Here is a 14768-nt window from a genome sequence, read left to right as displayed (position 1 = left end):
ATCACTTGAGCCTGAGACGTCAAGGCGACAGTGACCTGTGATAGCATAGCTGCACTCCAGCCTGGGCAACAGAGTAAGACCCTGTCCTCCCACCCCCGCAAAAAATGTATTAAGTAAAAAGCTTAGTCAAGGTTCTATTCCAGTGCCTTCACTCCTCAGAGGTACCTCACGTTAGTAGTTTCTAGTGGGTAGTTCCAGGCATTGTCTATGCATATAGAAGAATACATATATGTATGCGTAGACTTTAAAACATATGAAGTCATACTATCTATACTTATAACATGTTATTGATGTATTTCTTTTATATATATATATTCTTTTCTATTTTTGAAAAAATTATTTGTAGAGATAAGGTCTCACTGTGTTGCCCAGGCTGATCTTGAACTCCTGGCCTCAAGCCATCCTCTCACCTCAGCCTTTCAAAGTGCTAGAATTACAGCTGTGAGCCACCATACCCAGCCTGATATAGTTCTTTATTGATCATCAATATATTTAAATATATCTATCTTCAACCTCTTTTTAAAAATTATCCAACCCAGTTAGTAGTGCAGAGGAGTCAAGTTTTAGTTCTAATCCACTGGTCTTCAAACTGTGATCTTTGTAGCCCCAGGGGTCCTATGGAGCCTCTTTGGAGGTTTAGGGTTAATGACATAGATCCATAGATCTATATGTGAAGGGGTGCCATGGGGATAGGCAGCACATATTTTATAGCCACTATGACCTAAAGAGAAATAGAGTCAGTTCAGTCTAAAATTTGACATCGGTGATTCTGCATCAGTTTTTTGGTTTGGGATGCATTTCATATACCAAATTATATAGGTTTGTTATGTCTCACTGTCCATCTAATGATCTTAGTAACAATGAATCTACTGTTGGTTCCCTTCTACCAGTGTCAGAGCCCCACCAATTACTTGCAAGGATTGGATGGAAAACCTATCATTGCAGCTCCTGTGTTTACAAAGGTAATAAAAATATTACTTATTTCTGTCATGGTTTTAAAGATACCACAGCACCCAAAGTTATAGGATACAAGATTTATTCATTTTTATCTCAGGATTTGGTCTTATATATGTACAGTATAGGGTTTGGGGTTGTTTTGGTAGTTACTACAGTATCTCTTCAAGTCCCAGATTTCTAATAACAGTTTTAGTAATGAGAGAAATGTCTTTCCCTCTTACCACACTGATGTCTGTGGCCATTACACAGCTGTTCAACATAGGAGCCGCCCCTAGAGGTCAAGTGATAAATTTCTAGTCACATATTACTCCAAAGGTTTCTCTGAATTTTTAGAAAAATTCAATTACAGGTACTTGGCTTAGGTGCTCAAGGAGATGGAGTTAAATGCTCTTAGGGAGTTTAACATAAAGCCTCCCTCCCTCTAGGACAAAGAGCTTTCTTTTTCTGTTCCATAGTATCAACTATTGAGGTGGCATCAAATTCTGAGTCTCATATTCTTTGTACTTAGCACTAGAAAATTTAGTCAAGCACATTCATTTACAAATGAAAAACCAAGGGAGGGCCAGAGAGGTGAAGCCGTGTAGCCAATGTCATAGATCCAGTTAGTGGCAAAATCAGGACTACAAACAAGTTCTCCCAATTCTCAGACTGTCAGACTGTGTTTATATGTTACCCAATCCAGTGAATGTGAAGGTGAAAAAATTGAGTCACATTGGATTTTATGGTATTATGAAGACCAAATAGGCCGAATCTATGCCTGGATTTACAGTTTATTGTTTGTATGAACACCAAACTTAGGCCCAAATAGATTTTATCCTCTTTGAAGTATACTTTGGTTTGAGCAGTGGTTCTCAATCATGGTTAATTTTGTCCTCCAGAGTCATTGGCAATGTCTGGAGACACTTTTGTTGTCACAATTCGGGGGTTGCGGTTCCTGGCATCCAGGAATGGTGCTAAACATCCTATAACACATAGGATGACAGCTCCCCACAACAAAAATAGTCTAGCTCAAAATGTCAACGGTGTTGAAACTGAGAAATCCTGGTATGAGCAAAATGGGAAAAATGGGCTATTTTTCTAGTGAGTACTGATCCTTAAAGGAAGAGCTAAATCCACAACTTCTACAGAAGCTTCCGTTTCATGGGAGTTCTGCTGTATCAGATCATTCAAGATGGTTTTCCAAAACCCAGAGTGGAGTCTAGAGCGAATAAACTATGTTTACCAATATCCATATCAGTTAGGCAAACATTCTTATGTGAAACAAGATGCCTCTCAATTTTTCAGGTTCATTTCATAACCTACGTTTGAGATTTTAGCTTTACTATTTTCAAAGTCTTGAAGTAGGAGAGCAATATGTTGTGATTTGGCGGATGCAAGACTTTGATGAGGAGTTCTAGGTGGACCTTTATGTGGGGGGTGTATGTGTGTTTGTAACACAGCTAAGAGAGCTACTTCTTATTGTCTCTTATCGTCATTGCTAAGTCATCTAACTTTAAAACAGGGATTAAGTGCCACAGACACTTTAATTTATCATGCCAGTTTGTCACACCTTAGAGACAATGCTGACTCTTCAAAGGCAGCTAAACCACAAGATAGTTTATACTCAGGCTCAGCTAGTCTCCCCCTCTCTTCCCTTCCTCAACTCCGTCTGCCCAGACAGACAGGTGACATCAGAGGAATATCAGGTGATACAGCCACTCAATTTCAAATCTTCCTAGGTACTGATGTCTTCCCTACATCTATGTCCATGAAAAGGGTCCAACTCTGTAAAATAGTTAGAAGAGATTTATTCTCAGTCAAATATGAGTGACCATGGCCTGTGACAGAGCCCTCAGGAGATTCTGAGAACATATGCCAAAGGTGGTCGGGGTACAGCTTGGTTTTATATCTTTAGGGAGACATGAGACATCAATCTGTACATGTAAAATGTACATTGATTTGGTCTGGAAAGGCAGGACAACTGGAAGTGGGGCCTTCCAAGTCAGAGGCAGATTCAAATATTTTTTTGATTGGCAATTGGTGGAAAGAGTTATTAACAATAGAAAGGAATGTCTGGATTAGGATAAGGGGTTGTAGAAACCTAGGTTTTATCATGCAACTGAAGCCTCCAGGAGCAGGCTTCAGAGAATAGATTGTAAATTTTTTTTTATCAGATCTTATCAGACTTACAGAGTCTGTTCTATCAGTAATTCCAGGAGGTATAATGAGGCATGTCCCCTTCCCATCATGACCTGAACTAGTTTTCAGGTTAGCTTCAGAATGCCCTTGCTGAGAGGAGGGGTCCATTCAGATGGTAGGGGGCAGGCAGGGGAGGGTGCGGAGCGGGTGTGCGCTAAGAATTTCATTTTTGGTTTACCCATATCACCCGGAGCATACCTCTGGCACGTTTATCATGACAGTAAAGCTGTTTACCTTTCAATCTCTCCTGTTCACCTTGAAGACTGTCTCTAATATCTAGACAGGAGTCCATAGAGGCAGTAATAGGTAAAAAGTTGTTATTATTTGGAAAAGTCCAATAGGACTTTAACATTTATTTATTTATTTGTTTGCTTGTTTGTTTGTTTTTTGAGATGGAGTTTCACTCTTGTTGCCCAGGCTGAAGTGCAATGGCGTGATCTCGGCTCACTGCAACCTCCGCCTCCCGGGTTTAAACAATTCTCCTGCCTCAGCCTCCCAAGTAGCTGGAATTACAGGCCTCCACCACCATGCCCGGCTGATCTTTTGTATTTTTAGTAGACATTAGGTTTCACCATGTTGATCAGGCTGGTCTCAAACTCCTGACCTCAGATCCACTCGCCTCAGCCTCCCAAAGTGCTGGGATTACAAGCATGAGCCACTGCACCCGACTAACATTTATTTTATTTTATTTTATTTTAGACAGAGTCTCCCTCTGTCACCCAGGCTGGAATGCAGTGGCATGATCTTGGCTCAGTGCAACCTATACCTCCTGAGTTCAAGCGATTCTCATGTCTCAGCTTCCCGAATAGCTGGGACTATAGGTGTGTGCCACCACACCTGGCTAATTTTTGTATTTTTAGTAGAGACAGGGTTTCACCATGTTGCCTTGGCTGGTCTGGAACTCCGACCTCAGGTGATCTGCCCGCTCAGCCTCCCAAAGTGTTGGGATTACAACCGTGAGCCACGGTACCCAGCCACATTTGTTCTTTACATTTAATTTTCATGAGCTGATTAGAGCCACAGATTGAGCTGCCTTTGTATGGCGACTCTGATTAGCTCCTTCTATTACTAATTAGATGCTCTGATTGGCAGATACATATACTTTTGATAAATGAAAATAGGAAAATGAATTAATCATTAACATATTTTGTTTGTGAGATAAAATCTCTAAAAGAAATAGCTTCATGGTGGGAAAATGGTCCTTAGTACACAGACCCAAACCCTGACGAGGTTTTCTCAGCCTCATCAGGATATGTGCTTTTGCCTCCATAAATGGGATAAGGATTGTTCAGGCATTGGACACTAGGATAGGCAGTGGCTCAGATTCCAGAAAGACTTATCAGCAATGATGTGCTTGCGTTAGTTTCCGTCAGTGAGGGCAGGATTGAGGTCATAGTCACTGCCAGTGTCATTAGCAAATTTCTGAGTCAGAGCCACCAGTGATGGATGGTATCATGTGGCTATGAGCCATGATAACAGATGATTTGCATATGTTTGTTTGGCTTACTCCTGCTCTATTTATTTGTTTAGGGACTTCTGGCATTCCAGTCCCTATGACTCACTTTCTATACTGCCCAACAAAGCATTTCTTTGCCAGTCGTGGCAAGAAGCCACTTTTTTTTTTTTTTTTTTTTTAGAGAAACCCTTAGAGAGCAGAGTTTTATTTAACTCCTTCCTCCACTGGTGACAGCGAAGTACTTATCTTCTTTTTAAAAAAGTTAAAATGAAAAGGAGGGTTGCCCAGCAAAACAGTAGTAGAATTTGAGAGTGGACTACGAGATTCCAAAACTAGTTCACTACTCTACTCATAGGTGATGTTTTTAAACATACCTATGTTTTTAAATGCTCTTTAACTGTGGATAGAGATAGGTTATCCTCCATCCTCTACGCAGTATCAAAAATACTTTCGCTCTGTTTATGCGGGGAAAACAGCACTCACACTTCTTGAGTGTGAAGGGAGGTCGATGATCAAATTAGAATCTTACTCCTATCACTGCTCCCACCCCAGCAGCAGCTGCTCTGGCAGGCTTTCAAGGCTGCAGCAGCCCTGGCCCCAGCTGCTTCAGCAGTAATTTGAAGAGTGCAAGGGGGCAGGGGAAGTGAGAATTTGAAAAAGAGCACTTCATTATATAACAGCAAAGGCAGGAAACCCTGAAATAACTGGGCCAGTAGTGGAATCCAGATTTCTGGAGTTCATGGGCCCCTCTCCCCAGTCAATCAATTCTGGAGACTTTTCTTACTCAATGATTGCATGGGGCACTTGTGACAGTCAAGAGGCAAAAGAGCTTTCAATCGAACAGTTCTTTATCAGCACAAACCACTTTGATCTAACTCCATCCTAAAGCACTGTGCACTTGCAGCATCTTCCAAGGTGCAAAATTATCAACTAATTTAAAAACAAATAAAATGGCAAAATCAACCTTGTAGCTGACATCTTTTAACCAATAAGGCAGATGCTCTTTCTCAAGGATGTCCCAGCATTATGTTTGTGGTTATAGATCTACTAAGCAAGAACTATATCCTTTCAACTCACATTTATAGCAGTGGGCATGGTGCTCGGCACAAAGCAGGCACACATTGATTCTGTGACAAATAACTTCCACTTCAGGCCAGGCACGGTGGCTCACAACTGTAATTCCAGCACTCTGGGAGGTTGAGGCAGGAGGATCACTTGAGGCCAAGAGTTTGAGACCAACCTGACCAAGATGACGGAACCCTGTCTCTAACTAAAAACACAAAAATTAGCCAGGCGTGGTCGCACTCGCCTATGGTCCAGCTACTTGGGAGGCTGAGGCAGGAGAATCACTTGAACCCAGGAAGTGGAGGCTGCAGTGACCTGAGATGATACCACTGCACTCCAGCCTGGGTGGCAGAGCGAGACACCATCTCAAAAAACAAAACAAAACAAAAAAACCCTTCCATTTCAGCTAAGAAGAAATTATTATTTTCATTACTTTGTGACTTCAGAGTGTCTTTAGGAAGAATAGAGAAAAAAAGTAAAATGTCAAATGGCCATGGAAGAAGACATGCTTCCCAAGTCTCTATGTTGTCAAGTCACCCTACAAAGAATGTCCTCCCAGATGACCAGTTTAGTGATGACACACAAGATAGATTTGCACTTTGAATACTGCATACCTGAGGAAGTTGTAGATCTTTGGTTATAATGACTGTAGCCCAGATTCATAATTCCTAGAAAAGACTAACTTAATTTTTGCTAGTTGGAGACTGTTTGTCTCATTTGTTGTCAGTGAAGCTGAAATGAATATGATCAAGTCTGTACACCCCATACCATTAGTAACAAACAGCCTAAGACCTACTGCCGTGATGAACGTGATGTCAGCTACACTATGTTCTAACAGTGTAACTGGTTTGGATCCTGATCTGTGGCAATATGAGCCAACTCTTTCTCATGAAACTTTGTAGAAAAGCAGCTTTCAGCAATAGCAACCATCATCATCCTTATAACTATGACTCTTAACAGTTTTCTAAGTGGTTTGTGAGATGACCCTCTGTTAAGGGTCATAGTTTTCATTCCTTCTTGAGGCAAACCAGTTAGAAAACCAAACCAAACATCAAAAAAGGTGGTGGTGGCAGAAGGGGTTGAGTAAATGAAACAGTACATTCACAGCAGAATGAGGTCAATCTAATATGCTCTGACATGGCCTAAAGTTCAACTCAGATGTATGAGCCAGTTCTCAATCTGCAGAGGTTACACGAAAGCCCTGCTTGCAAAAGGATCTCTTTGAGAAAATATGGTGTTCACAATTTAAACCATCAGTTGGTTGTTATTCATTTGACATCAAAGGCCAAGACTTGTGTTCTATTCACGAGCCCAGCCTAGTTATGTGAGATACTACAGTGTATGGAGTGGGCCTCCTAATGTCTGTGATGGAAGCTCATTCCAGTGTGGCACATCATCAATACTCAGTAAAGGAATGAAAACTTTATTATGTATAAGCTCCAGGAAGGTGTCTAAGTGCCATTAAAGTTTTCAATGGGTCCCAAAGCTCCCATTTGAGCACACAATTTGCTCAGAGGTCAGGGTGGAGGACATACTCACCAGTTTGCTGGGAGCACCCAAAATTCACTGATGCTTCCTGTTTTCTGTTCTTGTCATTAGTAGATGTTTTGGGAAGACAAAGAATAATTCTATTTTTCGGTCAAATAGTTCTTTATTAATTCAGAAACCACTCGGTGCTAATCCCATCCTGAATTACTTCAGCAAACAAATTTGGGACCTCAGAAAGAACAAAACACTAGCATTGAACTACAGCGCCCCCTGGCCGTCACAATTATCAATGCATAACACCCCTGCGGTGAAAGTCTCTTACACAGCTAATGCTATGTGGTTTTCCCCAGCCCCATATTCTCCTTAGACAAATGCTATTAAGTACGATAGGACCAAGTACAGAATATCATAAGTTGTTCAGACAAGAACTGTAACAAATAACGAAATATTCTTAACAGCGAATGACAAAAGATAAAAAACGATCGACTATCCCCTTCTCTGAAGCAAGAGCCAGTATTTCCTAAATGCAGGTCCAAAAATTGTAATAATAGAAAGCCATGCAGCATTTGTTGCTTACAGAGTTTTTGCAGGAAGTTTAATTATAACCTTTTTATGCTTACAGTCTTTGGGCCAAATGAAAAACAAAAATATGCCAATACATGTGCCAAAGAAGCATTTCATAATCACATGAATTGCCAATTGCAGAAAAGAATGTATGGTTTTCAGCTCACAAATCATGATGAATAAGAAACTAGTTGTGAAAAAATGTGCATTTTATTATCTTCTAGAGTCTAGTATAGTATATACCGATATCTTATAATTCAAAGTGGTCTCTGTAAACCTTTTGTTGTGGGAGTGTGAAGCAATTTAATGATTCCTTCGCAAATTTACAACATATTTTACAATGACATATGACTGTATGTGTGACTAGGATTTTATAAAGACTGTGATTGTTTTTATTCCGCAACGTATTAGTGAGGCTATCCTGTAAAGACCACATAAGGAAATCAAAACAGCAAAGTGAAAATCAATTTCCAGGACTGCAGAATGTAAACAAGGCAAAACTAGGATGACAGAACCAGTTACTTGGACCATATAACCCTTCCACATTATGAGCAGCCACATTCTTTTGTGGACCAATACATCACTCCTATGTTGAACACATCTAGTAGATACTCACTGCAGATTTAAAGATTATTATTATTTCTAGAAATCAAACACAACTTGGGCATTTAAGAACAGAGGTACTGAGGCCGGGTGCGGCAGCTCAAGCCTGTAATCCCAGCATTTTGGGAGGCCAAGGCGGGTGGATCGCTTGAGCCCAGGAGTTTGACACCAGACTGGGCAACATGGCAAAACCTTGTCTCTATCAAAAAAAAAAAAAAAAATTCCGGGCGTGGTGACCTGTGCCTTTAGTCCCAGCTATTCAGGAGGCTGAGGTGAGAGGATCGCTTGAGCCTGGGAGATTGAAGCTGCAGTTAGCAATGATCACAACACTGCACAACAGCCTGGGAAAGAGAGTGAGACCCTGTCTCAGAAAACAAACAAACAGGCCGGGCGCGGTGGCTCACGCTTGTAATCCCAGCACTTTGGGAGGCCGAGGCGGGTGGATCCCAAGGTCAGCAGATCGAGGCCATCCTGGCTAACATGGTGAAACTCCGTCTCTACTAAAAATACAAAAAATTAGCCGGGCGTGGTGGCGGGCACCTGTAGTCCAGCTACTCAGGAGACTGAGGCAGGAGAATGGCGTGAACCCCGGAGGCGGAGCTTGCAGTGAGCCGAGATCGGCCACTGCACTACAGCCTAGGCGACAAAGCGAGACTCCGCCTCAAAAAAAAAAAAAAAAAGAAAAAAAAAGAAAACAAACAGACAAACAAAAACCCCCCGCCAAAAAAAAAAAAAAAAAAAAACCAAAACCAAAACAACAACAAAAAACCACCCCAAAGATACTGTATTAAAAGTAGCTACATTACTCAAAATGTCTTGCCTAATATTTACTAAATTTACTTAGCATTGGTAGAGAGAGAGAGGAAAACGATAGTGAGGGGAAAGCTTTATATGGGCTCAGATGATTCTGTCTTCAAACCTACTTTTGGGATGTGAGGGCAATCTGGCTGCGACATCTATCACCCCATTGACAGTCAGAATTAATTCAGCTTATCCGGCTGGCTATGCGGGTGTCCTCTTCCTCCCTCTCTGCTCCATGTGCGTCCCTCCTGAAGCTGTGCACTCAATGGAAGAAGATGACCATACCTGATATAGGAGGACCGGTCTTCAGTCAGGGGCATAGGAGTAGCCGCGCTCCCCTGCTAGAACCTCCCAACAAGCTCTTAAAACTACTTTTGAATGCACATCCACAGAACTGAAGCTGCTAGAGATGTAGATGCTTTGGAGAAAAATCCAAATTTGGAGATAGCATCTTTTTCTAAAATTCAACACTGGGACTAAATTACAAAAATGTGTACTTTTTGGTTCTAACTACATTCTTCTTATCATTATAGATGCTACAAAATTTGTCAGCTTCTGAGGGTCAGCTGGTTGTCTTTGAATGCAGAGTAAAAGGAGCTCCATCTCCTAAGGTTGAGTGGTATAGAGAAGGGACTTTAATAGAAGATTCTCCAGATTTTAGGATTTTACAGAAAAGTAAGTTAATGCTTTAAATTATTTTCTGATATTTTGTTTTTATGAAATTATTGTACACACTTATTTTTATAACTTTTTAACAACTAAAAATACAGTCAAAAGAATAAAATAAAAAACACCTGTAGTCATACTCCTGTTAATATTTCAGTATATGTTCTCCAAGAAGTTTTCCATGCATAGTTTTTAAAGAAAATCATCATATTCTTTTTTTGTAAATTGATTATTTACTCAACATTTAATGAACGCCTTTCAATGTCAATAAACACAGAGCCTCCTTACTTTTTTTTTTTTTTTTAGATGGAATCTCACTCTGTCACCCAGGCTGGAGTGCGGTGGCGCGATCTCGGCTCACTGCAACCTCCACCTCCTCGGTTCAAGCGATTCTCCCGCCTCAGCGTCCCCAGTAGCTGTGAATATCTACAGTTACTGCCCTGGAATAAATTTCTAGTACGAGAATTGCTGCTGTAAATTTACCTTTTTAAGGCTTTTAAAATATGTTGCCAAAATGCCACCCCAAAGGGTTGAACTAAATTTAGGATGATTACACAATTAATCAGCCAAACTGAGACCCTTTGGGGGAGTGACAGAGGATGCTATTAATAATTATACAGGGATCCCAGGCATAAAATAGGTCTGTCCCAGTTGAACTGGGACACACGTCGCCCTAGCTATATCCTACTACAACCAACAATACATGGGAATGCCTTTCATCTCACACCTTCACCAACAATGAGTGTTAACCATTTTATTAAAAATCTTCACTAACTTTACAGGCCAAAAATGGGAACACTTGTTGTAATCTGCACTTCACTAATTAAATCTGGGATGAAACTTTTCTTTTTAGTGTTTACTTGGGTCTTTGTATTTCTTTATTTCACATTGAATTCTTGCTCTTTTTTATTGTAAGAATTATTAGAAATTTACATGGTTAGTTCTTCTTTTCTTATCGCACCATGCTTTCACCTTGTCATGCAGTGCTTTCTCCTTGACCCATTTCAGCCATAAACTACATTGCAACATACTTGCTTTTAAAAAAATATGTTTTATTAACTATGTAGAACAATCTATTATAGAAAAACTTGGGAAAGAAATTTGCTAAAATGTTGGCAGTCTTTCTCTGGTCAGTGAGTCTAGGGTGGATTGTTGTACTTCCTTTTGCATTTCTGTATTTTTTTAGTTTCTCCACAATGAACATGTATAACTTTTGTTTATTTATTTTTTATTTTTTACATTGATTAATAAAAATTTTACAATTTACCATGTACAACATGATGTTTTGAAATATATATACATTGTGGAATGGCTAAATTGAGCTAATGAACATATGTATTACCTTACACACATCATTTTTTGTGGTGAGTTACTTTCTTTTTTCTTAATCTTTTTCTGCCTATCACAAAATAGTAGTCCTTAGATCAGTGTGACATAGGAATCAGAGCTACTGTCAGGTTTTATTGGCAGTAGCAGCAACGACAATATATTCTGAATGCCATTTAAACTGAGAGATGCCAGGCACAGTGGCTTACACCCGTAATCCCAGGACTTTGGGAGGCCAAGGTAGACGCATCATTTGAGGTCGGTAGTTTGAGACCAGCCTGGCCTACATGGTGAAACCCTGTTTCTACCAAAAAAAAAAAAAAAAAAAACCAAACCAAACAAACCAAAAAACCCAAAAACTCAGCCAGGTGTGGTGACATGCACCTGTAGTCCCAGCTACTCTGAAGGTTGAGGCAGGAGAATCACTTGAACCCAGGAGACAGAGTTGCAGTGAGCTGAGATCGCGCCACTGCATTCCAGCCTAAGCAACAGAGTGAGACCTTATCTCAAAACAAAACAAAACAAACAAACAAAAAGCAAACAGAAAAAAAAAACAGAGAGAGAAAAAATCTTCAATGGGTTTACCAGTGAAGAAGATTAAAACTAAGTTCAACAACTACTTTTTGAGTGTTGGCAATTCAATATCAATCAAACACCTACATTCAGTACCACCGTGGGCATTTTCATGAAGCCCAAAGAATTTTAAAGTTAGAACCTACTCCTGGCTGGGCATGGTGGCTCACACCTTTTAATCCCAGCACTTTGGGAGGCCGAGCCAGGCGGATCATGTGAGGCCAGAAGTTTGAGACCAGCCTGGCCAATATGGTGAAACCCCACCTCTACTGAAAATACAAAAATGAGCCAAGTGTGGTGACAGGTGCCTGTAGTCCTAGTTACTCAGGAGCCTGAGGCAGGAGAATCACTTGAATCCAGGAGGCGGAGGTTGCAGTGAGCCAAGATCTTGCCACTGTACTCCAGCCTGGGCAACAAAGAGAGACTTTATCTCAAAAAAAACCAACCAACCAAACAAACAAACAAACAAAAACCTACTCTTGAAAAAACTATGATCTATCCTGAGGTTCTTAATCTTAGAAACCTCAGAGCAAGAGGTATAGTGTACATTTTATTAGAATATCAGAGCCCAAAGCCAAGAACGATCTCTCAATCTTCACAAACCTTTTTCAGGTAAGGCTGAATGAGTGCCAATAAAAGCAAGTCATTTCTGAAATAGAGCTAACTCGGAAACTTCCTTGGCTAAGGTTTATGTACCCCAAGTGAAGCCCAGATTTATTTCAAGAGGAAGCAATATCATTTAATTGTTGCTCTTGGGCAAGGTGCGGTGGCTCATGCCTGTAATCCCGGCACTTTGGGAGGCTGAGGCGGGCAGATCACCTGAGGTCAGGAGGTCAAGACTAGCCTGGTCAACACAATGAAATCCCGTCTCTACTAAAAATACAAAAATGAGCCTGTCGTCGTGGCACATGCCTGTAATTCCAGCTACTTGGGAGGCTAAAGCAGGAGAATTGCTTGAACCCAGGAGGCAGAGGTTGCAGTGAGACAAGATCGTGCCATTGCGCTTGAGCCTGGGCAACAAGAGCGAAACTCAGTCTCAAAAAAAACCCAAAAAAACCAGTTTTTGCTCTTTTGCTGCCTTTCTGTAATATCCATTCTACCCCGTTAAGGTCATCTTACTCAATATTGTTACATAACCTTATTGTATCACTCCTGAGTGTGCAAGAGACTGTGAAATTCTATAGGAAGATTCTGATGAACATGTAGTTTCTCAGTAAAATAAATGCTCAGAATCTTTTACTTTTCTTTTTCTTTTAGAACCTCGATCCATGGCAGAGCCAGGTAAAGATGATTTCAACTTTAATTCATTAGTATATGAGTGATTTTATATATATAAGAATGCATAATGAAGTTACACTGAGATGAATAAAAAGTGAAAAATAAAGTTTTAGGAAAAGTACAAAAATTAGCCAGGCGTGGTGGACGTCTGTAATCCCAGCTACTTGGGAGGCTGAGGCAGGAGAATCGCTTGAGCTTGGGAGGTGGAGGTTGCAGTGAGCCAAGATCGTGACACTACAATCCAGCCCAGGTGACAGAACAAGCATCTGTTCTAAAAAAAAAAAAAAAAAAAGCCTTCCAAATGAATTATAGCTATTATTGTAGGAGGAGAGGAGGGGAGCATGTGCAAATCTGGAATATATATTTAATACCTCATATGAATGCAGTTGGTTCTTGATCATTGAGAAGTGTTTCTTGGTTATTGAGAAGTGTTTCTTTTCCTCCATAAATGGCCACCATTTGAGCCCCTTCAAAACTAGGCAAAGCAATTTTTATAATGCTAGGTGAATTTCAGTTCCATAGCCTAGCTATCTCAAAACTTACGCATCATCAGATTTTGCAGCTTGCAGAGATTCAGTAAAATATCTGTGATGTGATTTGACTTAGTTGGGAGGATACTAAGATGAAATACAAGTGACAGTAGGCGAACTTAGAAAGTTCAAGTCACTCACAAAACAGGGCAAAAACATCCGAATGCCCTCTCTGTGCCACCCAGAAATCAGACTGTATTTGCAACCCTGTTAGAGAAAGCTGGTTTGTGATCTCATTACTGTAATTCTCTCTTCAGGCTGGGCATGGTGGCCCATGCCTGTAATTCTAGCACTTTGGGAGGCTGAGACGGGTGGATCACCTGAGGTTGGGAGTTCGAGACCAGCCTGGCCAACATACATACAACCCCATCTCTACCAAATTTACAAAAATTAGCCGGGCTAGGATTTTTAAGGGTTTTGGAGTGGATGGAAGAGCAGAGATCACTGGTTGGTTGAAAAGTGCAGGGTGAAGTCATGGGAGGGGGAGATGAAGAAGCCATGTTCTCATTGCTGATCTCCATCCTCTGTGGGGGTCTTCAAACTAGTTGCTGGAATTCATGGTCTGAAAAAATGTCTTAAAAGATCCTAAACAAAAGCCTTATGAGGCTGGGCACAGTGGCTCACACCTGTGATCCCAACACTTTGGTGGGAGGATCGCTTGAGCACACGAGTTAAAGACCAGCCTGGGCAATATAGTGAGACTCCCACCTCTACAAAAACTTAAAAATTAGCCAGGCATGGTGGTGTACGTCTGTGGTCCCAGCTACTCATGAGGCTCAGGTGGGAGGATCACTCAAACCTGGGAGGTAGAGGCTGCAGTGAGCCGAAATTATGCCTCTACACTCCAGCCTGGGCAACAGAGCAAGACCTTGTCTCAAAAAAAATAGAAGCCTTATGATTCTAATGTTAGAAATCCTGTCTACAGAGGCTGGGCACAGTGGCTCACGCCTGTAATCCCAGCACTTTGGGAGGCCGAGGCAGGCGGATCATGAGGTCAAGAGATTGAGACCATCCTGGCCAACATGGTGAAACCCCATCTCTACTTTTAAAAATCCAAAAAATTAGCCGGGCGTGGTGGCAGGTGCCTGTAGTCCCGGCTACTCGGGAGGCTGAGGTGAGAGAATGGTGTGAACCTGGACAGCAGAGCGTGCAGTGAGCCGAGATCATGCCACTGCACTGCAGCCTGGGCGACAGACTGAGACTCCATCTCAATAAATAAATGAATAAATAAATAAATAAATAAATAAATAAATAAATAAAATCCTGTTTATAGGAACAACGGG

The 14768-nt window shown here is 41.0% G+C and overlaps 1 protein-coding gene across 3 annotated transcripts in view; it reads left to right on the top strand.

Moving 5' to 3' along the window:
- MYPN (myopalladin) overlaps positions 1-14768 on the top strand; it is a 106017-nt gene that overhangs the window by 43658 nt on the left and 47591 nt on the right. For all 3 annotated transcript variants that reach the window (XM_038009168.2, XM_038009169.2, XM_038009170.2), the window contains 3 exons: positions 891-962; positions 9646-9787; positions 12935-12958. In XM_038009168.2, coding sequence (XP_037865096.2) covers positions 891-962; positions 9646-9787; positions 12935-12958 — 238 coding nt within the window. The remainder of the gene's footprint in view (positions 1-890; positions 963-9645; positions 9788-12934; positions 12959-14768) is intronic.

The sequence above is a fragment of the Chlorocebus sabaeus genome, chromosome 9 (genome assembly GCF_047675955.1).
Source record: "Chlorocebus sabaeus isolate Y175 chromosome 9, mChlSab1.0.hap1, whole genome shotgun sequence".
In the NCBI taxonomy this organism is placed as follows: domain Eukaryota; kingdom Metazoa; phylum Chordata; class Mammalia; order Primates; family Cercopithecidae; genus Chlorocebus; species Chlorocebus sabaeus.
This window is presented reverse-complemented; position numbering and strand designations above follow the sequence as displayed.